The sequence below is a fragment of the Astatotilapia calliptera genome, chromosome 19, assembly GCF_900246225.1.
Source record: "Astatotilapia calliptera chromosome 19, fAstCal1.2, whole genome shotgun sequence".
Classification (NCBI taxonomy): Eukaryota; Metazoa; Chordata; class Actinopteri; order Cichliformes; family Cichlidae; genus Astatotilapia; species Astatotilapia calliptera.
The window spans coordinates 17,126,809-17,153,136 of NC_039320.1; the positions used below are offsets into that span (position 1 = coordinate 17,126,809).

Genomic DNA, 26,328 nt, shown 5'->3' on the forward strand with positions numbered 1-26,328 from the left:
CTGCCATGGACCGTCACTGGAGTTTTACAGTTTGTATAGCTTAGTAAATTGGTTGTTTTTATTCATTTTTTCTGTTATTTTTTTAAAATCTTTAATAGCAGGCTAATCATCACAGAACATTCAAGATTCCAGGAGGAAAATTGAAGATTTAAGAACAAGGGTTTTAGGACCAAACGGAGCAATTTTGACAGGGCAGGGTTACACTGACTGTCAGTCACAGGAAAAGAGCACACAGCTGCCTGGTGGCATTCCTTTCTGGCTCCCATTACACTCTCACACAAGTACTGTAACTCTTTATACAGAGATTTATGATAACACAAGCTCATGGCTACAGCTGAAGAGGTTGTGCAGAGGAAGTGGAGAGAATGAACTCCCTTTCATTGACCAGGATGAAAGAAAGTAGAAAAAAAAAAGAAGAAAGGGTCAAAAAGCAGGGTGGGATTTCACATGAGATAATAGGCTGGTGAGACTCTAGTGCACATTTGTTGAGTGATACAATATATTTGCTGTATAATGTTTCCCTCTGAAGCATGGAGGTAATAGGTAGCTAGCATTAGACAATGTGTGCATGTGACAGTATCTGTATCTGTGTGTGGGATCGGTATGCAACCCTGGCTTCAGTATGGATCCCAGCTGTTCCAAAGAATTCAGCAGGGCACACAGGGATCTGAGAGGAGTTACCCTAAAATACAAGGTGACTCATTTATTTTTCTGGAAAGCTACTCACACACATGCATGCACACTGAACCTTTCTGTATGCAGTATGGCTCAAACTGGAAGAAACAATAGTGTCACAAATGGAACAAATACAATAGTAGAAAAACGGTTAGTGGCAGTCATGATGCATCAAGTACAGTATGTGCAGATATCTTGTGTACTGTCCTAGACTTCTAGGTATTTGAGCTGGACAGATTTAAAATGGGTCACCCTGTACATCCTGAGGGATCCCCTCTGTGTTCGGCTTCAGATTGGTGTTGCTTGGCATCGAAAGGGTTTTAGCTCAGCCTTGGTAAATTTAAGGGAAGCCTTTCAGGGAGCATTCGAGGACACACTGCTGACAGTTTATGCTCTATTTATTCTCACTGTTAATTAGCTATTACCATCCGAGGAAATTTGTCTGTACTGTCCATGTATCTATTCAATCGCCATTCAGGAGCAGTAATGTGGTTTGATATTTCACATTTGGATATTGCTACTAACCGTTGGTGTCCATACATTAAAGAGCATAGAAACAGACAGCAGTAAATCTATTACTTCCAAAAATTCAACTGCTACTTCTGCATTATTGATTGCAGAAAACTAGATGCAGAGGTGATTACTTTAATACAATTTGATAACTGAAATCTTGGTTCCTTGTTTTTACTACTTCTCAAATGTAAGGATTTACTGTTTTGTTTTTTTTATATTAATAATTCATCTATTCTGAGAATCTGTAAGTCGAGTAAAAATGCCGAACGGTTCCTTTTTCATCCTCTCAGTTCTTAAGAGGAGCTGCTGTTTGTTCTTTCTTTCATGTGACAGTAAGCTGATGATTTTGTTTGAGAAACTTAGCGGGATAACCACATCACCTTGTATTATGGAAGATTGTCAGTAGTTGCTTTGGATTTGTGATTTTGTTTTACTGACAAAGGGCTGGATGAATGATTTAAACTCAGAGCAGTTGTGCTGTTAAGAGGGAATGTCGGAGGTGGAAAAAGGATAAACTGCATGTATCATTTCAAATTCTAAAAGACTGCTGGCATCGCTACCAGAACACTGAGAACAAGAGGCAAAAAGGGAATATTTTGCAAATATTATTTCTTCCAACTGTCATAACCCACGTGTGTTATTTAGGACCATTGACACTGTTCTTAATACTCTTTTGAATGCCTGTTTGGAAGTTTCTCCTGAGATTTGCAATGATTTTCTGAACTTTTTTTATTGAAAAGGTTGTCACCACCAGGGCTCTTATCACAGCTCCTGACTCTGACCCCTCTGTCTCTGTCCCTTGCGCTGCTGTTTTCACTCAGTTTGAGCTTGTGACGCTCTCCACTTTAGAGGATGTGGTTCACCATATTAAGCCCACAGGTTCCCCACGGGATCCTGTCCCTCCACAATTCTTTAAAGAAATTTTTTCTAGTATACAACAGTATGTCCTTGACATTATTAACAGCAGTCTGTCTTCTGGTATGGTTCCTGCAAATTTCAAACATGCAGTAGTACAGCCACTGCTTAAGAAACCTGGCCTTGATCACAGTTTTAGCGAACTATAGGCCTATTTCCAAGCTGCCTTTAGTCTCCAAGGTTTTAGAGAAAATTGTTTTTAGTTAACTGAAAGATTTTCTAGATGAAAATGGAATCTTTGAGGTTTTTCAATCAGGTTTTAAAACCCTTCACAGCACAGAATCTGCATTATTAAGGGTTTTTAATGACATCCTTCTGGCATGTGATTCTGGTAACCATGTTGTTCTTGTCTTGCTTGACCTAACTGCTGCCTTTGACACTGTAGACCACAATATTCTAATTTCTCGATTACATGATGTAGTGGGTATTGGTGGCACTGCACTTAATTGGTTTAGGTCTTATTTGTCAGATAGAACTTTCTCTGTCAGCCTTCTCGGTTACGAATCGTCTTCTGCTCCTCTGTCATGCGGCGTCCCACAGGGCTCAATTTTAGGGCCACTGCTCTTTTCACTGTATCTATTGCCTCTGGGTTCTATCCTTAGAAGGCATGGGATCTCATTTCATTGTTATGCCAATGACTGCCAAATTTATTTGCCACTAAAACACAAGGATGGCATCTCCATAAAACCTCTCTTGACATGTCTAGATGACATTAAAGCTTGGTTGGCTCTAAACTTTTTAAATTTTAATGAAAAGTAAACAGAAGTGTTGGTGTTTGGACCCAGTGGTACCTCTGAGTCCTCCTCTGTTGTTTTAGGATCCCTGGAATTCTATTTTAAATCTGTTGTTACTGACCTTGGTTTTAAGTTGGACAGTGATTTTAAATTGGACAACCAAATCAGAGCAGTGGTGAAGTCCAGTTTTTATCATTTAAGGCGACTAGCAAGAGTAAAATCTTTTCTTTCGAGGCAGCACCTTGAAACAGTGATCCATGCTTTTATTTCTTCCCGCCTGGACTACTGTAACTCACTTTATGTGGGGGTCAGTCAGTCATTGCTCTCATGTCTGCAGCTGGTTCAAAATGTGGCTGCACGACTTCTAACAGGAACTCGAAAAAGAGAGCATATAACCCCCGTGCTAGCCTCTCTGCACTGGCTGCCTGTGTCTTTTAGAGTTAATTTTAAAATTCTTATGTTTGTTTTTAAATGCCTTCACAGTCTTGCCCCGCCTTACCTCTCTGAGCTTCTTCATCCCCACACACCCTGTCGGTCTCTCAGGTCAGCTGACCAGCTGCTCCTGGAGGTACCGAGATCCAGGAGGAAGCTCAGAGGGGACAGGGCCTTCTCTATTGTGGCTCCAAAATTATGGAATAATTTGCCCATGCATGTTAGAGAGGCCCCTTCACTGTCCACTTTTAAATCAGGTCTTAAAACCCACTTTTATTCCTTGGCTTTTAACCTCAGTGAGACTTAGTTTCTCTTTTAATTGAAGTAGTTATTTAATTAATGATTTCACTCTTCTTTTATTTGGTTTTTATTTATATCTCATGTAATTTTATTTTACAGTTCCAATGTACAGCACTTTGTGTCAGCTGTGGTTGTTTTAAAGTGCTTTATAAATAAAGTTGATGATGATGATGATGATAAACTCTTTTTATTTAAAAAAAAACACACCGACTGGCTCTGAAGCAGGGTGACACTTGTGGATTTTCATTATGTTCAAAAGAGAATGCTGCTTTGAGTCTTTGAGCTAGCCCAGTGGAAATTCTGTCAACAGATATAACGACAGGTGTCTCGCCCGCTGATTCAACACTGCCTCCCAAATTACCGCTATGAAAATATTTCAGCTTGCTTGTCCAACCCACTCACCCTGAAGCACCAACTTAAGCTTCCTGTCTGCAGTGAAATTATTTCAATCACAGTCACTTTGAGTTGTAACTTCCCACTGGCTAACTTTAGTCGGCAGGAGGAGGCAGGAACAGAGGAGGGCTCATATCCTGCAAAGCACTACGCCAAGATATGCGACATGGTTGCACTTCCCCGCCTCCCACCACCCTAATGCTCAGGACAGCCGGTTTGTTATATGTGTGTGCTTTGCCAGGCATGGCTCATGTTTCTCAGTGCAGTTTGTCAGAGCCCAGCTTGGAACAGCAGGCACCAGTGAGGCTACATCAAATACATACATTCAGAGCTGACAGGGGGACACCACAATGTTTCTTCCCCAGAAAGAAGCTACGATTTGGGATTGCATTGGGCCATAAAACAGCCCGGTACCATGTTTTTGCCTCCCGTCCTGCACTGTAGCACAGGACGTCTAAGGATCATCTTTTTACATAGAAACACTGCTGGATTACTGCCCCACAGGACAAAGTGTTGGGAGCATGAGTATAAATGTGAAGTTTGAAGGAGACCGATTTTGAGTGCAAATAATTCCTAAGGGACACTTTGCATGAAATGCCACACGTGCTGGATATTCTTTGTTTTCCTGAAGTGGTTTTCCAGTTTTGGCTCCTGGATATCTGAGCTGTTGGGTAAACCTATCATAGTCAATCCCTTTTCTTATCACTTGCTGGGCAAGCTGGTGAATCTGTAGTCGCCCTGTCGTTAGCCACATCAGTGTCCGTGTCTGGTGGGGTGTTGTGAGCCTCAGCCTCCACCATGATGATCAAGGAGGCATCGTTACGGAGGGACCCTGACCTCAGGGGGGAGCTGGCCTTTCTGGCCAAGGGGTGTGACTTTGTCCTCCCCTCACGGTTCAAGAAAAGAATCAAGTCTTTCCAGCAACAACAGGTCAGTCAGTTCAACAAGCAAGACAGGCAGGGTACAAGTGTGCATGCAATAATAATAAATAATAATTATAAGCGCATAAAGATGTGCAGATGCAAATGTATATCTGTGTACACACACATATATTAGATGCATCTGGTTCTCTAACACACACAGAGTGACATGCCAGGGACGACAAACTATTCTGAGGCAGATACCAGCTGGGTATTAATAGGCCAGGAGGTGCAGGAATAGAGTGACAGAATGAACGGTGTGAAGGAGAAGACTGCTACAGCTGTCCTGCTCAATACACAGAGTATGAAGGCCCAAGAGAAGAGACCAGGAAGTCCCTATGGGAACACAATGACTTTTGATTTAAGATGCAGTGTTGATTAAGCTCCAGTTTTGGTCTTCATATTTTAATAAGTAGCTCTGGAAAATTGGTTGCGTATCACATTTAGGATGTAGTCTAATATTGGGGTCTTGGGGTAAATTTGACCATGTAAGTTATTTGGTAATAAATTTTTTTCTGAGGACTGACTGTATGGATGTGTCTTCTGCCACCTGGAACTTTTCTTGCCAAAGGTTAAAATAAAAGTGCACTTGTGACCGCTTTTTACTCATCTATGACTAACAGAATGGCAGGAAAAAATTGTCTCTTGTGTGTTGTTTATGAGTCACTTTGAGTTTCCAGTTCAACCTTTTACGTAGGTTCTCTATCATACTACAGTGAAGTTGTATCTTATCTACAGCTCTGGGGAAAGTTATCTATGACAGTGATTAAATTCTTCATTCTTATTTGTGCTTTTCATTAAAATGCATACAAAGTTAAGGAAGCAAGGTACGTTTTACATCTAGACTAAGACAGGTAGTTTGAATCAGTAAGCCACCAAGTGTTTCAGTCATTGGAACATTGTCTCAAAAAAAGCTGAAATATGATGTTTAAAGTTAGGACCACAAACAGCTAATTAACACCCATCCATGCTTGTCCTTTCCCACACATGATCTCCCTTCTCTCTTTTCAGATCCAGTCGAAACCAGAAAAGAAACCCGGAACGCCTCCTCCCGCTCCAGTTGCAACCACAGCCACACCAGCCCCCACGCCACGCTCACCCAGCCCTCCTCCAGCTCCGGTGATAGTCACCCCTCCTCCTCCTGCCATTAACATTCCCAGGTTCTACTACCCTCGTGGGCTTCCTGCCCTGGGCCCGGCTGCCAACCACGATGCAGAAATTGCTGCCATTGAGACAGTCTTCACCGAGTTTGAGGAGGAGAAGGCTGATATTTATGAAATGGGCAAGGTCGCGAAGGTAAAATCACACCTTTCCCCCAACCTGTTTTTCAGAATAGAACAATCTACATTTAATTCCAGTAAGGCAGTTGAAATGCCAACGTCCATATTGAGACTTGAGACTTCTTTACATTTCCCAGAAGGCTTTTGTTTTTCCTGAGAAATCACTGTATGTAGTGGCCTTGTTAAAACAGTGCTCTTTCTAAGCAATGCAACTCTAGGAAGCAAACGTGTTGTTCAGAGTAAGGTCATACAGGCAGTTGTTGTGTTTCCATTCAGGCATGCGGGTGTCCACTTTACTGGAAAGCACCCATGTTCTACGCAGCAGGTGGTGAGAGGACAGGCTTTGTGTCTGTTCACTCGTTCATTGCAACTTGGAGGAAGTAAGACACGTGCATATTCTTTAAAGCCTTACAAATAGAATAAAACAGATGCAACTGGGCTTTGATATCATACGTCTCTCCTCTCCTTTCTTGCAGGTTGTTGCACAGTTGCCATGACGATGCCTCAAAGTTTGTTTACTTGCTGGCTAAACCTGGCTGTAACTACTTGGAGCAGGAAGACTTTATTCCTCTACTGCAGGTAAATATCGTACCAATATAAATGAAATAAGCAACTCTGTTATTTCTGTGCTACACTATATTGTTATGACAACTCTATATACTAATTTTTTCCTGTTTGCCTTATTAGGACATTGTAGATACACATCCTGGGCTCACGTTTCTGAAGGATGCACCTGAATTCCATTCACGCTACATAACAACGGTAAATGGCAAAAACCAATGAGATCAGCTGTGTTTTTAAAAAAATATATTTATTTGTAAGATTGTGTTTTAGCGAATCTCACAAGCTCTGTTAACTGAAAAGGAATAGCAGTTCTAGACTAAGCGCCACAGTAATGAGGAAGCTCTTTATGGCCACATGTATCAATGACCTTGTTTGTTCAATAAATGTCCAAAGCTCATGACCAAAGGCAAGTAATGGAAACTAGATTAACTGGCTTCAAGATGAGAAAACTTCAAAAGTACAAGCACATTACCAGTGAATAACAGAAACATTTAAAACGTGACTGTAACAGTGAACAGCAATTAACTCTCTCAAGATCTTTTCTGTTTAATGACACTTTAATATTCTGTCCTAGGGGTGCCATTATAGTTCACCTGATTGAGTTATAATGACCCTTATACTGAAGGCTAAAGTCCTTCCTGCAGCAGCCTGAATTCACGTCTGTGCCAGACTCTGCTGTGAATACTATTCTTCCCACCTTACTATCTAGCCTCCTCTTTCATGCCAAATAAAAGCTAAAACATGCCCCAAATAAAATAATATTTTTCCATAACTACCATTTGGTCTAAAAATGATCCAATTATCCAAAAGAAATCGCTTGATGAGGTTATAAAATACAAAAAAAACCCAACAAATCATATATTCTTCCTTCACCTGCTCCTTTTCCTTATTCTTATGCCTCTGAGCAGCCCATATAGGGGTTGCCACAGTGGACATTTGCCTCCAACTCACACTAGCCTTAGCATCTTCCTCCATTATGTCAACCCTCTGCATGACCTTGATCTTTTCTGTGGTTTTTGTCTCATCTTCAACATCCTTTGACTAATATATCCACTCACCCTCCTCTGTACATGTCCCGACCATATCAGCCTTGTCTGTCTAACTTTGTCTCTTAACCACTCAATCTGATTAGCATTATAGTCTTATCCATTCTGGTGACTCTCAGCCAAAATCTTAGGTATTTGAGCCCTGGTATTTGAACTCATCTGTCTTCACTATCTCTGCTCCTTGCAGGTTCACTGTTCCACCTGCCACCCTCTTCTGTCTTGCTTCTACTGGCTTTCATTTCTCTTATCTCTAGAACATACCTCCACCTCTCCACACTCTCTTCCACCTGCTTCCTACTCTCACTATAGAACAGTATCCATAATCTCCTCTTAAGTTGTCAGCAAAACAGCTTCTGTGTGCCTCAGCTGTGGAATATTAACAGTAGAGCATGTGAGTCTTTGAATGTAGACGGGGACAGCTGTGCAAGCTGAGGGTTTGCTTTTTAAAAGTACTGAGATTTCACTGCACCGATGCATCAGCCTACGGTGACTTCACGGAAACACTGATGCATTCCCTACCATCCCTTTCCATAGAGACACCCCCTGCATTCCCATTTTATGACACTTCCTATTCAGTTTAGACCAGCTGACGTGCTACTGTATGAGACGCTAGTAACCCATGGAGGTCCATGTACCAGAAAATGGATGATAATCCAGTGTTGTGGGTCTTCCTCTTGGCTAGATGGGGAATATTTTTAATATATCTGGATGACGGGGCTTGTACAGACCTCGTGAAAATGTCATCAGTTTTATTTTTAGTTTGACAGTTTCAGTTTTAGACCTTGCCTTGATTTTAACTTTTTAGAATCACCAATACAAAAACCACCAGATGTCAAATACATAAATTAAATTGGACAAATTAAGTTTCTATGATTAATTGAAGACAGCAAAGGCGATTGTAATTACTAAATAGGTTTATTAATAATTCTGTTAAAAGCCTTATCAAGAATTAATAATTCTCTACTCCACTGTTAAGGATATATTAATCATTCTTTGGTTAAAAGTTAATGTAAAAATTTCAGAAATTATGAAAGATGTCTCTCATAATTTAATAAACTCACCTCCTTTAGAAATATAGTGAGGTCTTGTTATTTGGAAGATATTGAATTATAGGATTAATCATGAAAAGTTTTCACATTAATCATGAGGCTTTACTTTCGTTTTATTAGCGCATTTTATGAAAACTATTATATAATAGAATTGTCTTTGTCGCTATTCTACTATAATGTCATCACAGGTGATCCAGCGGATATACTATGTAGTGAACCGGTCATGGAAAGGTCGTATCACAATGATGGAGCTACGCCGGAGTAATTTCCTTCAAACTCTGGCCCTGCTGGAAGAAGAGGACGACATCAACCAGATCACTGACTACTTCTCCTACGAACACTTTTACGTCATCTACTGCAAGTTTTGGGAGCTGGACACTGATCATGATCTGTACATTGACCCCAAAGATCTGGGGAGATACAACAACCACGGTAAGAAAACAAATCTCAGTTAAGGATTTACTTCCCCCAGCTGAAAGAGCTCCATAGCAGTTCAATTGGGGTTTTTCTAATCCTTTATATGAGCACTGAGCCAAAAATCTAATTGTCTGAATCAGTACTTAAGTGTTTGATTTTAATGTGCTTTCACTGATTTACAAATAGTGTCATCTTGTTTCTGTGTATTTACTTCGTCTTTTTATTCTCCCATTTTAACAGCATCCTCAAACAGAATCATTGAGAGATTATTTTCAGGGGCTGTTACTCGGTGAGTAAAACCCACACGTGAACAAGCATACGTAGCCAATTACTTTACTGTAATAACTGTAGAGCATCTAAATGGTTCTGCCTCTTTTCTTTCCAGGGGTAACGCTGTGCAGAGAGAAGGCAGGATGAGCTACGCTGAGTTTGTCTGGTTTCTGATATCTGAGGAAGACAAAAAAAATCCCACCAGGTATTTCAAAAGTTGTTCCGATATGTGTGTGATTGTTTAGATTAGTACACTGCAGGTATGCAACAAGTAATCTGAGTCTGTGCGTAACACATTTGTTACCTGTCTTTCCAGTATAGAGTACTGGTTCCGCTGCATGGACGTGGATGGTGATGGTGTCCTTTCCATGTTTGAGTTGGAGTATTTTTATGAAGAACAGTGTGAGAGGATGGAAAGAATGGGCATCGAGCCTCTACCCTTTCAGGATTTGCTCTGCCAGATGCTCGACCTGGTCAAACCTGAGAACCCAGGTTAGTGCTCAAACTTTCTTGCCCTTAGTCTTTTTTTTTTTTCTTATTTCACAATTACGTTTTAATCAGTAGACGGCCAAACACAACCCATTGTGCTTTTGAGACATTACACCTGCATGTGTGTTTGTTTTATTTCCTTTAGGTAAGATAACTCTGAGTGACTTGAAACGCTGCCGGATGGCTCACATATTCTTTGACACTTTCTTCAACCTGGAGAAGTACCTGGACCATGAACAGAGAGACCCATTTGCTGTGCAAAAGGTGCAAATCTTCAAAATGTATTTATAATATTCAACTATAACTGTGGATCTTCTTGATATTGTGATGATCCACTCGAAGGCATGCTTGTTAGGTTATTAGTGATTCGAAATTGTGACTCCCCACAGTGTATAATCTGGCTGGATTTTTTTCTAGTGCCATATAGCTTCTTCGCTTCTTCTTATTATTATTATTATTTTTTTTAGTTTTATGTATTTTATCTAAAGCTATAAAACACCAATATGTATTGTGTTTGTGGCGCTCCAGGACATTGATAGTGAAGGTCCAGAACCATCTGACTGGGATAAATATGCCTCAGAGGAGTATGAGATACTAGTGGCAGAGGAGACTGCAAATGAACAGCTGCACGAGGGGTAAGGCGTAGACACGTTCACACTCATTCACGTTATTAACTAAAAGTTTATCATTTTTATTAAGAATAAAGGTGTATATTGGTTCTCTCTGTTGTGTTCCCAGGTCATTTGATGATGACTATGAATCTGAGGAGCTTCAAGTTCCTGGAGAAATTGGGAAAATGGAAAAACTGGTCATATCAGACCTGTCTGCATAAAACTTGGAATTCTTGGGCTTCTCTTTCTGGTAAACAGAAAGCAGCAAGGTGATGGAGAGCCACTCTGGATATATGCATCCATACATGGATCGAAAGACAGACAGAGAAAGGAATTCTGGCTCCTGTCTCATGATTTCTCTGTGGAGTTATTGTATTGTATGTGTGTGTGAGTATGGCCATAAACCAGTATTGTTCTGGTGTCTGGTGCAATAATGCATCTGTATTCACACAAAAAAGAATGTCCCTGCCTCCAGCTTTTTGCTCCACAGAAGCCAAAGACAGAAGTTTGGTAAGCTCAAGAAGGACTCAAAGAAAAACACTTAACTGTAAAATAATGTAATTATTGTGAATTCTCTACTGACAATCCTGCCAAAGGACAATCTTTTTAAGAATTTTGCTAAGCTCAAGTTAGACTGACGGGAAGCCTGCCATGCACACAAGTAGGCATCTAGTGGGAGAAACTGGCAGGTAGAAAAAATAATGACAATGATAGACACTGCCATTGAAGAGCAACAGTCCACTGCTTAAAAATATGACACACACTGCCTTGAGAAACCTGCTGTGTGAGCATCTTGTCACCATGTTTCTCGTAAAGGAAGCTGTTAGTCCCTTTAATTAGAGGTCATAGAACAGCTTGAGCGGTTATATCAGCACCTCCACTTAGTGGCCAGTATGTGGTACTGCATGCCATCCGTGGCCTGCACAGTGCTTGATGGCTGGCTGTCATTTCTGTGAAGGAGTTTAGTTCACCGCACAGCCTGAGCTGTTCTTTATTGTTGCAGCACTATCAGCGCTCCACCTCTGGACGCTCTCTGGAGTCATGGACAGTTATTTTCAAGCTCTACAATTTCAATGTATTAATTCTCAATCAGATAATGGTGAAAGATATGGGATATGCACATCAAGTGATGCACAATGCCAGTCATATCAAACTCTCCGGTAGAGTTGCCCAAACATTTCCACCTGTAACATTTTTAATGAAACAATAGATGTGCCTACGATTTGTAAGTTGTTCCTGCCAGTCTCATGCAACATCTCACTGTATGTTTTCCCACATCCTTCTTTTCTTTTCTTTTCTTTGTTAAACCTTTATTTTTTTATGGAATTTTCAATTTGACAAGCAGAAGTGTAGAACAAAAACATTGGGCTTGAGTAAGCTCAGCGCACATCCAAGACAGACGCACCGATACAGTACATTACACAGAAAGCTGAGCTTTATTGTTTTAAGTTAAAAAGAGAGAACTGGGAAAAGTCATTCTGTCTTTTCATCATCAGAGTTATCTTCTCCGTTTATTCTCTCACATCCTTTTTTGAATTTGTGCACTGCCTTCTAATTCATGTGAACTGTTACTGTCGTTTAGTCTCTGCAAAAGTATCCCCTTTTTACATACCTGTTTACATCTCATCACTATTGATCATTTGTTTATCAGCGTTTCTGAAGTCCACTCTACCTATAACACACAAAAACACACCACTAAAGATGCCTTTTAATAAATAGGTTGCCTAAAGCAAATTTTAAACTCACATATGTAGTGGTATCATGCCGGCAAACCATTACGTAGATACGTTTGAGATTTCAAACAGCACTTCACTACAGTGTTTGTGGCTTTTAGAAAAAATGATTCTCTGAGCACGTGTCCGTGTTATTCAAACAACAGAAGACATGCTGAAGAGTTTCCAGTAGAACTCTCTGTAGTGTACATTGTCCTGACACTACAGTTTGTGCTTTATAGAGACTAAGATGCATAGATGTGTCACTGCTCAATTGCTGTATAGATATTCAGAAATGTCCATTCTGTACTGATATGAAGCCTTTTTTTTTTTTTTTTCAGGCACATTTTTCTTAAAATCTCTTAAAACCAGTTGTTATAGTACAACCCAATCAATGTTTATGGTTAGATGCCACTATGTGAGTTTGGTCTGTGAACCCTTTAACTCCTTTATTTACTGTAATAGCTAGGAGTGTGTTTGCACTGATAGAAGAGTGTGCTTTAGGAGCCTGTGTTGTGTAGCTCTGTTTCAAGCCGTTTTGTTGCCATGGGGATTGTGCTCCAGGATCGGTGGATGTGTGTGCCCTTGTATAACTCTGTAATTAGTAGTAGTCCTCAGTGGCTTTAAATTCACCGATATATATACATCCTTTTCTGGCATTTGCTGTACAGACTCACCATAGTATAGTTGCAGTTGAAGGGTAAAAAAGACAGCTTGCGGATGCTGCAAGGTTTTAAGGACCTTGATCACCCCACTTCTGCTTTATATTTGTTGTAAATCTCTCTAGCTTTGTAAGAAGCAATATTATAATATTATTAACAGTAATAATGAGCCATTATGGACATAACAACTGTAATATGATGGTTTGTATTACTGTGCCACTGTGTGGCTTTGGGATGGGGGGTAAATTATGTTAGCTGTGTGTATGCTTGTGTTAGACGTGCAGTGGATTTTATCAGCAGAAGTGGGTGAAATCCTCTTTTCTACCCAACCTGACAATCACAAAATTTGTAGATACAAGATATCATCTAATATAGAAACTGTTGAGACAGATTTTTCACTGCTGTGATCACATTCATTCACTCTTAAAGAGATTTCTTCACCTATACGGTATACAAGAAAGAACTAATTATGGTGATGAGACATCAAGTCTGGACGACGACTTTTTGGTTCTATGCAAAGTATCCTGGTGCTCACGCTCCAAGCATCAGGCAAGGAGCAAAGCCATGCAGGAGTTTTACTTTACTTTTAGAGGTAGAGAAAAGAGTTTATTTTTGATCTGTGCACAGAAAACTTGAGTAGGCTGAGATGTGATGCAAAGTCTGGTGGTTATTGTATTGGCATGGTTTTCCCTCTTTACATCCATCAATTCTTTCTTTTAGTCTTTCAATCTTTCTTTCTTTTTTCTGTCCTGTCTCCTGTTATTTGTTGCTTTCATTTTAAGTTTAAAAGTTTAAATAAAGATGTTTAAAAAAATATTTCCTCTTTGCTCTTTATGGTCTTATTCCATGACACACGTGTCACATTCAGACATCGTTATTCCCTCCTGTGTACACACACTTTGTGCTCTTAACGTGTTTGCATGCACTGGTGCTCAATTTTTTCATGTTGTTGTTTAATTTCATCTGTTGTAGTCATTTTTAACAAATAACATTTGACCCTATATGGCTTGTATGACGCTGCAGTGAATCAATATGCTAGCATCGGAGCCTCCATGACAAGAGCAGGAGCTAAACAGGAAGTCTGTGGTCAATGAGTCACATTGTTGAGGTTTTTTTTGTTTTGTTTTTTTCTTTTTGGATATTTATGAGATTCCCAAATTGGCAACAACCAAAAATCTAGGGTTTATTGTGATTGTAGATTACATCAGCTGAGCTGTTTTCCAAGCATACTGTTTTTGCTGCCCCAGCTTAGAGGCATGATTATACAGGTGACAAGTAAGCCAATGAGCTACACAACCTTTTTTTAATCTGTAGTAGCAAAGACAATCTCCATTGAGCTTACAGTGTCATTGTTTCTGCTCTCAGCGAGTGTTGCATTGGCTCAAATGTGTCTAAAATACTGTAAGCAATACCTAATTTTATACAATAGAACAATGGTAAGAAATGCATTCCATGAATCAAAATTAGAATACTTTATTAATTCCTTAGGAAATTATGTGACTTACAGTTACTCCAAGACAGTAACAGATTAAACTATTTAAATAATACAATATGTTACAGAGTTTACAAATTTAATAAATGGCATTAATATATACAAATCGCTCAACTAAAAATATAAAGAATATGCAGGGTGGAATATATATGATTGACATTTGACTCTAACCTGTGAACTTTCTCATTTGCTATTTTACAGTAGCGCATGTGTAGGTATTGCATTGTTTACAGTGTATTAGATGAATAAGGGTGTGCAAATGAGTATGAAAAGAATATGGGTCTCTCTCTCTCTATGTTGGCGCTATGGTGGCCCCCAGCAACACTGAACTGGATAAGTGGTTAAAAAGATGGATGGAAAATGACATATATAAATGACATAGGCTTTGAACCCCTTGAATGCCATTTTGACAGTTATATTTTCATCAATTAAAAATTTAATAAACTAAAGTTTCTACAGTGATGCCAATCGCAGTGTTTGAGTTACAATGGTAACCAGCTCCTTAGCATGTTTGATGGCACTGTTGAAAAATGAGGTCAGCAAGGTTATTTTGTCATCCTTTGTGCTATATAGGTCTGTACCATGGCTCTCAAGTTGTCATGATATTGGACAAATCAGCAAAGTGACTGAAGATGAAGATGCATTTGAGAATGCAAGTATTTCATGCATCCCACTGAACATTGAAGGGTCTTTACCCTGCCAACTTCCTACTACACAGACTGATCTCTGATTGCAACCTTGTGTGAAAAAGATGGAGTTGTATCTCCTGGACATCCTACCTACCCAGTTAGGTTGCCTAAAACAGCGGTCCACAACCCCCGGGCCTCGGACCGGTACCGGTCCGTGAGTCGTTTGGTACCGGGCCGTGAGAGTTGAGGCTCAGGTGTGAAATGTATGGTTTTCAGGGTTTTTATCGGTTTTCAGCGTTATTTTGTTATCGTTTTTATCGTTAACTCTGTTTTCCTGGGTCTTTTCACGTGTGTTATGAATAAATCTTCTTTTTTTTGGTACCGGTACTAGTTTTATTTCGTTGTATTTATCCGCGACACCTTAAAGGTCAGTCCATGAAAATATTGTCGGGCATAAACCGGTCCGTGGCGCAAAAAAGGTTGGAGACCGCTGGCCTAAAACACACGAGAAAAGACATTTTTGGACTATTCCATGTACCCAATTCTTCTAATGTTTTTAAAAGTTTGTGAAAATGTCAGGAGGCTTCATCTTGTGGGGACCATAACTTTTAATTATAATATTGTTTTAATTCACAAGTTGTGATCACACAAATTAATTGCTTCAGCTAACTGTGCTTTTAGATGAAACTGTTTTTACAGTGTTTTAGTTCCACCCCTCTGTTTTCACCCATCTTGATAAAACTGATTTGTGTAAATAGCACTTAAGAAAACGTATGTTATATATTTCTGTGGGGATGTAATTCTTGGCAAAATGAGGGTGATTGCAGGCACCGTTTCTTCTGGGGGTTTATTGTTCTGAATGCACTGATTGTTCGAACAATGGTGTAATAGCTGGCACGGTGTCACATTGTGATTTGCTCACGAGCAATTGGCCTCCCAGCGAAGGTCAGAGTGGACTGGTCATTGTTTAAAATGGCACTCTGCTTGTTTTCCACAAATGTCAGGGACAAAGAAATTAGCCAACCAGATCGCTGGCCCACCTTCTTGAGTCACAGACATTCCATGGCTGTGATTGCCAACGCCCACCACCCTATGGTGGGGTGACCCAGCCAGTGTGAAATCCCCACCGTGATGTCATGACTGGAAGGTATTCTTTAAGATGGAACATATGACATGATTGGCAAAGATGGAACAAATACAAATCTCATCTAAACACTGTGTGGGGATAAAGCTGACTGGGAAACCCACAAAATGGTGAGGCGACAACTGGAACCAATTGATCTCATCAACGAGAAGTGCATGGGCACTGTAAGGCCTTGATTAATGTAGAGTGCGGTACTTGTTCCATGCATACCAGTGATGCCAGAAACATAAGCTTTGGATAAAGCTGTCTGAGAAAGTCCTGAAAAGAGGAAGGAAACAACTGGAAGCAATTCATCTTATCAAAGCGAGACAAAGAGATGAGCTTGGGCAAAGAAAGCCTTTGAAATCGCTTCTTGTTCCAGATGCTCCAGAGATACTAAATAGAATATTAATACTATCTATTTCAAGCCAAAAGACCCCCAAAACAAGCCTAAAATGGTAAAAGAGTCCAAATAAGAGAAAAGATATAATTTGTTTTAACATAATCAAATCAAATTACTTTTATTGTCACATCACATGTGCAGGTACATTGGTACAGCACATGTGAGTGAAATTCTTGTGTGCGAGCTTCACAAGCAACAGAGTTGTGCAAAATACAATAATGTAAACAAGCAAAATACAAGAATGGCTACATCTGAAACTAATAAATATATGTACAATATATAATAGTATATGCATTTCTGGATGTGTATACTAAATATTTTTCTACGTGTGTGTGTGTGTGTGTGTGTGTGTGTGTGTGTGTGTGTACACATATTTTACAAATTAAATAGAGTAAACAATAAATAAAATATATAAAATAAAATATACAGAGTGAGACATGTGCAAAACAGTGGCATTACTGTACAGTATGGAGTGCATAATGTTAAAGTTCCAGTAGTGAAGCTGAGGTGTCTATGACGTGTTCAGCAGTCTGATGGCCTGATGGAAGAAGCTGTCTCTCAGTCTGCTGGTACGGGACCGGATGCTGCAGAACCTCCTTCCTGATGGAAGCAGTCTGAACAGTTTATGGCTGGGGTGACTGGAGTCCTTGATGATCCTCCCCGCTTTCCTCAGGCACCACTTCCTGTAGATGTCTTGGAGGGAGGGAAGCTCACCTCCAATTATCCGTTCAGAGCACCGCACTACTCGCTGGAGAGCTTTGCAGTTGTAGGCAGTGCTGTTGCCATACCAGGTGGTGATGCATCCAGTGAGGATGCTCTCAATGGCACAGTGATAGAAGGTCCTGAGGATGCGGGGGCTCATGCCGAATCTTTTCAGTCTCCTGAGAAAGAAGAGGCGCTGCTGCGCCTTCTTCACTGTTTTGTTTGTGTGTACTGACCACGTAAGATCCTCAGCCAGATGTACACCAAGGAACCGGAAGCTGCTCACTCTCTCCACAGCAGCGCCGTTGATGGTGATGGGGGTGTGTACTTCTCTGCACCTCCGGAAGTCCACTATCAACTCCTTTGTCTTTGCGACGTTGAGGGTGAGATGGTTGTCTTGACACCAGTGGGTCAGGGCGCTGACCTCCTCCCTGTAAGCTGTCTCATCACTGTTGGTGATAAGACCCACCACTGTAGTGTCGTCCGCAAACTTCACAATGATGTTGAAGTTGTTAGTGGCCGTGCAGTCGTAGGTGTAGAGTGAGTACAGGAGAGGGCTCAGTACACACCCCATTAGTTTCTCTTTCTAACATGTCATGTTGGTAAATTTGTATTTAAATTCTCACTGCATTACATATATCCTGATGTAATGCAGTGAATTAAAAACCATAGATTAAACAGTGTCATGTGTACAAATAAGAAGTTAGCAAAGAACCAATTGTAGAACCAGCTGCATTTCTTTAGTTGAAATTATAAATAATCCCAAAGATTACGCAGTTTGACACACAGGTATTAGCCAAAAAATGTTATATCTCACCATGGCATGCATTGTTTCCTTAAAACATTGAGGAAACTGGACAAGTGAAAAACAAAAGGAGATGAACGTCATGTCCTTAAAAAAACAGGACAAAAACATCCAGCAAACACACTCAGAAAAATAAAGGTGCCAACTGGAACCAAAAGTGGTTCTTTAGACTGATGCCATAGAAGAACCTTTTTTGGTGCCACAAAGAACCTTTCAAACAATGGTTCTTTGAAGAACCATTTCTTTCAGTGGTTCATTGAAGAACCTTTAAAGGTGCCCCAAAGAACCATCAAGAAATGGTTCTTTGGGGCGCCTTTAATGGTTTTTCAAAGAACCTTTTTAAAAATGGTTCTTTAAAGAACCATTTTTAAAAAGGTCCTTCAAATGGTTCTTTAAAAGAACCATTTTAAAGAACCTTTTTTGAGTGGTTCTTAAAAAAACCATTTTAAATCTTTCAAAATAAAATGCATCATAAATTGAATTTGAGTAGGGTAAAATAAATACGAGCACAGCATAGACATATATTAATGGTTTATTGTCATTTTGTAGTTACCAAAAGACAAAAAGGCATTTTAACCCTCAGCACAACATCACTACTAATACATGTCACATATTAGTGTTTTAAACAGTAATAATTAAATATATTGGCTATACTATAAATAAATATATATAAATACTATATCTACAGATAACACAACAAATAATACATGTATTGTTTAATTAATAAAACATCAGAAAGTGATAAAACACATTAGAAATAGCAATAGCTTCATAACAGACCATCAACACATTTTCATCAGCAGATATTTGCATGTTCAGTAAAAACATTTCAACAACAAGTTTATGATTAAAATGATCAATGAACTTCAGCCTTACGCTATGTAATGTACTTTTCATGTTGTACTCATGGTCCTTTGTTAGTCCAGTTTAGGACAATGTCTCTGACGTATGTTTCATATCAAATATATGTCATATCAAAACAAGCCCACACCTGCAGTTGTTTCAGTTTTTCACTGGTGTTTCCTGTCAGCTGGTCAACCTCACTCAGGCGGACATCCATATCAGCCAACCAAATGACAAGTTCCTCCCTTTGTGCTTCAAATCCCTCCCACTCTGAGACAAGGAGCTGAAAGAGAGAGAAAAGAGTCAATTATAAAGAAGAGAGAAAAGTGAAACCCTCCTCAGAAGGTCTGACTCGCATACCTGCAGTTGACCTGTGATGGACTCCAGTTTGGCGTTCACGTCATCCCTCGTCGATGCCAACAGCCGAGTCTGCAGGGTGCCCTGGAAGAGCTGAGTTAATGTTCGACTCCTCCTGGTCAGGCTCTCCAGCTGGATGACCCGAGGTCTCCCCTCTCGCCGCTGCCTCTGAACACACAAACACAAATTGCATCTGAAGCAGGAGGTGCAGATTTTTTTTGCTATTCTTTTCTAAATCCAGGCTAGATCACGTGAAGGTATTTGGAAAATTGTTTTGGCCAGTGGACGACTGTTGTCTTGCAGAAAGTCAAATCAATCAAACAAATGCTATACACAATCAATTCACAAGAACACATTGTAAAAAATAAGTCCAGTTCTTGCCTGATTTCAAGTGAAATCTGCATCAAAACAGGGTAAAATGAGTGTTTGCAGCAAATGTGAGCACAAAGCCTCACTTTGTACAAGCCTGCTATTACAGTTCTCCTCTATGCAGACGACTTTCCTGTTTTCAAGGCACAACTTGGATCTGCTGTACGAATCTTATGGATACACACCAAATGAAATAATAGTGTGCATGACTCCAGATTCTGATCCCTCATCCTAATATGGTCCCAACATAGCAACAGCAATAATGCAAATGTTGAGGCTTCAAAATACAAAGTCCATAAACCAATGGCTGACATGGGTTTTTATCATAAGGGTGATAAATATACAGATTTCAGACTGTCTTAGAGATTTGATGTTCATTTACCTGCAGATGCACTATACGTACCTGCTCCATGGTTTTTCACAACATTTTGCATATCACTATTTAATACAGGAAGTACGTGAACTAAAACATGTCATCGTTCTTTGTGAGAGGACCATATTAATGAAACAAACCTCAATGACATCATAGGGATCCCTAAAGATGCTCCTGCTGCTTCTCTTCCTCCTCATCCAAAGCTTCCTTCTCCATGTCCTCAACTTCCATCCAATTGTAATTCAATCTAATTGTGTTTCTGCCCCTCCTCTTCCTCATTTTGTTGGAGCTGTGAACACAGTTAATGTGAATCTGGATTAATTTGTGCAAACAAGAAAAATCTACAGCTTTTTGGTCAGAGGTGCTCTTGTGATTTAAGCCGGGTAGAGTAGATTTATGTGTTGATGCTACCTGCTTCAGCTCTGGCTGCTGAGTGATATTTACACCCTGGCTGGATTACAAACTTTAACCATGTGCTGAACTTTGGCCCAGCGTTGATACCTCTTGTTAGTATAACGACCTCTTCTTAGCTTGTATGTATGATGGTGGATAAATGAAATATACAAAAAAATTTAACTATATTACAAAAGAACATCTATCTTGGAAACATCAAATGACCGGAGCATAACTTGTCAACTAGTCCGAAACTAAGTTATGCAGGAACAGTCAAAGACACACCTTCTCATGTTTGAAACCATTGTTTGAAAGGTTCTTTGTGGCACCAAAACAGGTTCTTCTATGGCATCAGTCTAAAGAACCACTTTCTATTCATTTCTATATAATTCGATTAGACAATGAAGAGTTATCTAATCTAATTATTCATTCAAAACTCTTATGCATAGCTGTATTTTATACAGCTCATACAGAATTCAAAGTACAGGTTCATGTGAGTATTTAATGTACGGCTCAGATCTACAGAATTTCAGAGTTTCTAGAGCAGACACAGAGCTCACAACAGGCTTCAGGCGCCATTTTAGTGACTTTAACAATATATTAAATTTTAATTTCGGTCTAGCTGACATTAGGTTATGTACGCAGCACGCAATTGAACCACATATTTTTGAAGCCAAAGGTTCAAATTAGCTGGGAGCACCTTCACTTAATTATAACAGTGGTTTTGTTAGGAAAACAGTTTCTGTATACCGGATACTAAATTGCGCTGACCTCAACGGCTAACGTATCTAGCTAATCGCTACTGTTAGCACAACATTAACAGCAAGCTACAATGACGAGTAACAAAAACAAAACAGTAATAAGGTTTTAATGGAAATGTTTTACCTTTTCTAACAGTCCCAGAATCCACAGCTTCAAAGTCCAGCAGGTACTGAAGACTGTTATCCGTTTCGCTGTCACCGTCTGTGAGTTTTTTCCCCCGAAAGGTCAAGGCCCGCCGCTCGCACACTCTGTCTGCGCATGCGCATCCCAACGACTGACCCCCTCCGTTCGCTCCCGGGAGGTTATAGTATGACATGTTCTGACGTCACTCTCTCTCCCTGTCATTTATTTGGCTCGAAACACATATTAACAAATTGCTCAGTGATGAACAACTACTCAGATCATTTACCTAAGCTGTGCTTTGTCAAAACGAAGTGTGTGTTTATTACACTGACATTCTGTTCTGCAATTGTTATTTACTTGTATCTTATAATTTGACTTTACATACTGCTGGGTGGTTTGTAAAGTTTACAACAACTAGTATTATCATTATGCTGTATTTTCAAAAATATATAATAATCTCAAAAGTAATGCCTTGGAGTAGAAAATAGTAATGCTTTATTAAAATTTAAAACTAAAGTACAGTACTTGAATGTGTGTATTGTGTCTACTGTTTGTTAACTCACCATATTCATAATGTGTTTGTGGGGTTAGGGGTGTGTGTGTGTGTGTGGGGGGGGGGGGGGTTAGGGTCTTTAGGCTTTGGCCCCCACCCCTGCCACCAGTATATTTTTAAGCAAATATTTCTAACTTTTATTTGAATATTCAGTTTCCTACCATCTTCTCTTAAAGGGTAATTGCCAGGTAACCCGCCCTCTCCCTTCGCACACACATGCACACAAAGAAAACACACAGTATAATTCACAGCCTCATTATAGTGAATAAATATTTATGCCCTTTACACCATCAAACTTAGATTGCTAAGGATGAAGAACCTTTTGTTCTTTAAAGAACCATTTGTAATAGCTGAAGGACCATCCACAAAATAAAAAGGTTCTTTGACGTATGATGGTTCTTTAAAGAACCATGAAGCCATCTGAAGAACCATTTAAGAACCATAATTTTTCTGAGTGCACCTAACACGTGACCTGGGAGATGCATCTCACCATTCCATTTATCCACACACTCTTCACTCAAACCTCATCAGGAATGGTCTCAGTGGAAGGCTGCCTGTCAGGAAGTCATTCTTAAGGACGGGAAGCAGGAGGGAAAGACTGAGGTATGCTAAGTTACACAAGAACTGCAATGATAATCAGTATCATAAAATTGTCATCTGTGTGTATGGACGAAGTCAGGAGGCTTTTGATTGATCGTGGAATACCATCTGAAAAGAATGATCGCAAACAAAAAGGCCAATGCAGCAAAAGCATACACAATGGAACACGATTGGCTGAAGAATAAAGGTGGCAATATCAAATATTGATTTAAAAGGTCATTAGAAGTCTAAAAAGTCTGTTTTTGCCTTGTATACTATATTTCCATGTATTTTTGCACATCTTTTAATAAATCACTGCAACTATTACTCATTCGCCTTGCAAAATATGAAGAGCTCAGAGGTAGTTCAAGATTTTTGCACAGTACTATATTCCAATTAAATGCACAATTTAGGTCATGGAGGTACAAACACATGTCAGAGAAATCATTTTAGTATATAACGGTCCAACCAGCTGCCCTGCATACTGAAAAAGGAGGAAAAAAAGGTTTGGAGGGGGCAGAGAGAGGTGGGAGACATGTCTGCACTTGCTGGTTTGCTGAGAGCCTTGGGTTGACTCTTTTGAACTCATGATGAGGTAAATTCCATCCTCACATCTTTGGAAAGAAGTACCTCACATGCACACACACATGCACGCGCCATCATATTGCACCTCTCTGTTCCAAGGCGCCGATTATCTGCCCATTACCCGCTCTTAGACCAGCATTTCTGATAATGTGTACACAAACACTACATATGTACACGCAACATACACCCATAAATGCATACATAAACACACACACGTGCAAGATCTAAGAGTGGAGTGAGGGCATAATTAACATCTAGAAAACCACACTGAAGAGCTGGCTGCTGTCCAATAATCTCATTTCCTGCTTTCCCTTCTTTACTTTCTATCTGTTATAAGAATATAGAGTGCATATTATCATATGGCTGGACACATTCCACTTACTTCAAAGCCCTTTGGTGAGTGTGCATGATTACAGGGTGGGCTTGGTTTAAAGAGAATCAGAGAGAGAAAAAATCTGAGGAGGAGAGATGAGGAGAAAGAAGGCAAGAGAGAAAGCAGCTGGGTTGGTGGTAAACATCTGGCAGTTGTGGAGGCCTGGCCCTGACATACAGGGGAAATAGTTGCGTTGCTGTTCCAAGATCTACTCCCTCCAGTCTTTCCTCATCCGCTCTCCTCCACAGATCTAATCTAATGTGACTAAATGTCTGTAATGGTCCAACACGTCACTGGAGGTTGGCCTACTTTGGCTTTGTTAGCAGAATTATTTAAATCAAGAAGGTATTTTTTTAAAATTCACAGACTGATTGTCTCCGACTACTATACATTGTTTCCACAGCTCAAAATTGTGGGAACAGCTTCTTGATTCTGAGTTACAGCCCCTGTTGCACAATTCATTTCTCTCTTGTTTTAAAGCTAAGCCCTTCCCTAACTCATCTGCTTCTCTTTATCTACATCCCCCCTTGTGAGGATGCATTTAAGACAGAGGAGCTTAGTGTGGTGTAAGGACGTAAACTCACAAGTCATTGGTGTTCATAAAATTGTATTTGTATTTGCTATTATATTTAAAAGGTACAAGAGAAGCGAGAACGAGATATGCTTAAGAAAGCAGCATCCATATTTCCATGACAACTGTGCCAACTTGGTCTGCTTTGAAAAAGAACCTGATGTGATCAAAATGTCAAGAAGACCATTTAATGTGTTCTTGATGGTTTCTGGGAAGGATTCAATACCTAAAAGAACACACAAATATTTATTTTGATATGGCTTTACACAGTTTAAGTATTATTTTATATTGCATTATGGCTTGTACATTTAGGACATTATTTTTTGTGGGGGATTTACTATAGGAGCTACATAACAATATTTGTATCAAAACATCTAATAAGGTATATGAGGCAAAGAATTTTGTGTGTACAAGGCACAATAGTCAAAAGGGTGTCAAGTTTTTAGGGAACACTGTGAAATCTAAAGTGTTTTTGTGGAAATAACCTACATGAAAGCAGAAAAAGCTGAGCCGACATCTTATAAGGAGAGGAGTTCTCTCACATTGATCATCAGTCGTATTTTTGGTGGGCAAGTATGATTTGTCTTTTTTGCCATATCAGTTGCCCCCTTGGGTTGATTTGTGTTCACTGAATTGAATCAAATTCCATTTAATTCCTCACAGGCACATTGTCCTGGTAAAGGACCATATTTCTTTTGCTGGATTCGAATTACACCGGTGACTATTTTCTAAGTGTCGTTGCTGGAATGTGTTTGTCTGTGCCAGCTGAGAGAAATGAAGAGCTCAGGGGCAACGAGTGTAATTGGCTCTGAGTGCCGGTTTGAAAATACAGTAAGAATTATCAATGTGGACAAAGATATACAAAACACAGACGTAACGAATTGAACGGCCTGTTTTTTGTTGTTGCACGTGCCAGGGTTAAATGAAACAATGTCATTCTGGTTTTCTGCAGTGTTGAATTTTCTGTGATCGAAGCCAATGAGTGGCTCAAAGTGCAGTAAAAATTTGTTGTGGATTTCAATTTAACAACAATTTTTGATCTGTGATTTTACTCCCATTTTTTTATTGTCAGAGTAAAGTTACTGTTTTCATCAAATGATGGATTTATAGGTTTGTATTGAATCTATACAAATTATGTTTTTGGCCCTGAGACACGTTTTGTGTTCTAATTGTGACATGCACTTGTTGGCAATGATGTCTTAATTTCAAGCGCGAACATGCACATTTGTATATGTGTGGAAGTCTGCTATAATGAACCCCGGGGGAAGAAGGTGAATGCATGCACAGATGCAATATGGTATTGTGTAGCATATCATACACCGATCAGTATTGGAAAAGTCTTATTCTTTTTAAAACCTGTAGCAAATTCACCACATATGTTTTAGAAAATAAATCAGACCATTAATCGATGTCAGGTATCAATGCTGAACCTAAAACCCTTGAAACTGTGGGCTCTTGGTGGGCTAAATGATGCCGAGTTCAGCCACCAGAGGGACTTTGGTCTGTGGTTAAAGATGTTTTAGAGGCGCTGGAACAGAGCTTTGACCCACTTGACACTCTCAAAAATCTGCTATGGGTGAATTAGTTTGAATGTATGGTATAAGAAATTATTGTATATTACTTGAGAAGTTTATTTTATTTATTTACATTTATTGTTGAGTTCTTGGTGATTTTTTTTAAATTTAATTGTAGTTTTTTAAAATTTATTTTTAACTTAAAAAATGTGAAATGACAAGAAACATGACACAGGTACTGGGTACTGGAATTAATATATTCTGTAGCATTATGACACATAAAATCAATTCAGCCTTGGGTTTGTTTGCCTTAGAGTTCACCCACCTGTTTGGGCTTACATAACCTACACTCAAAAAACAGATTCAGGTCCTCCTTTCAAAGAACACATGCAAATTATGTTAGTTGTTCACAAATGCAATTAAAAAATACCAAATTAATTTGATTTTCTTTGTGTAAACCTAAAATTATTCAAAACCAGCAGAGGCTGATTCTGAACACAAAATGAATGAGTTTGTTGGGGCACTGGGGGTAGGAGGAGTACATTTTTGCACTTAAGTATTTGTAAAGTCAAAGAAATAAATTCAAGCCCCTCTTTAAGCTTAAACATTATTTTTAATCTCATTCAACGCAAATGTAGCACTCCAGCGTTACTGCAATTATTATTCGTGTGGTGAACCTAAATTATTTTCTCTCAAAGCAGTCTTTGTCACAAGAACACAAAGTTATTGAGTTACACAACGGTCCGCCTTCTTTGAAAATTTTGCGCTCTTTCAGGATCACCTAAATGAATGCAGCT

General features: G+C 39.5%; 1 protein-coding gene across 4 annotated transcripts in view; it reads left to right on the forward strand.

Moving 5' to 3' along the window:
- Positions 1–13,798, forward strand: part of ppp2r3a (protein phosphatase 2, regulatory subunit B'', alpha) — a 60,760-nt gene extending 46,962 nt beyond the window's left edge. For 3 of the 4 annotated variants that reach the window (XM_026153020.1, XM_026153017.1, XM_026153018.1), the window contains exons 3-13: positions 5,894–6,178; positions 6,439–6,542; positions 6,639–6,741; positions 6,850–6,924; positions 9,010–9,253; positions 9,479–9,527; positions 9,624–9,713; positions 9,825–10,000; positions 10,143–10,261; positions 10,526–10,632; positions 10,736–13,798. In XM_026153020.1, the coding sequence (XP_026008805.1) occupies positions 5,894–6,178; positions 6,439–6,542; positions 6,639–6,741; positions 6,850–6,924; positions 9,010–9,253; positions 9,479–9,527; positions 9,624–9,713; positions 9,825–10,000; positions 10,143–10,261; positions 10,526–10,632; positions 10,736–10,829 (1,446 nt within the window). In that variant the 3' untranslated portion in view covers positions 10,830–13,798. Of the gene's footprint in view, positions 1–3,752; positions 4,893–5,893; positions 6,179–6,438; positions 6,543–6,638; positions 6,742–6,849; positions 6,925–9,009; positions 9,254–9,478; positions 9,528–9,623; positions 9,714–9,824; positions 10,001–10,142; positions 10,262–10,525; positions 10,633–10,735 lie in introns of those variants that run through there. The other variant, XM_026153021.1, reaches the window with a different exon arrangement.
- Positions 13,799–26,328: the final 12,530 nt, after the last annotated feature.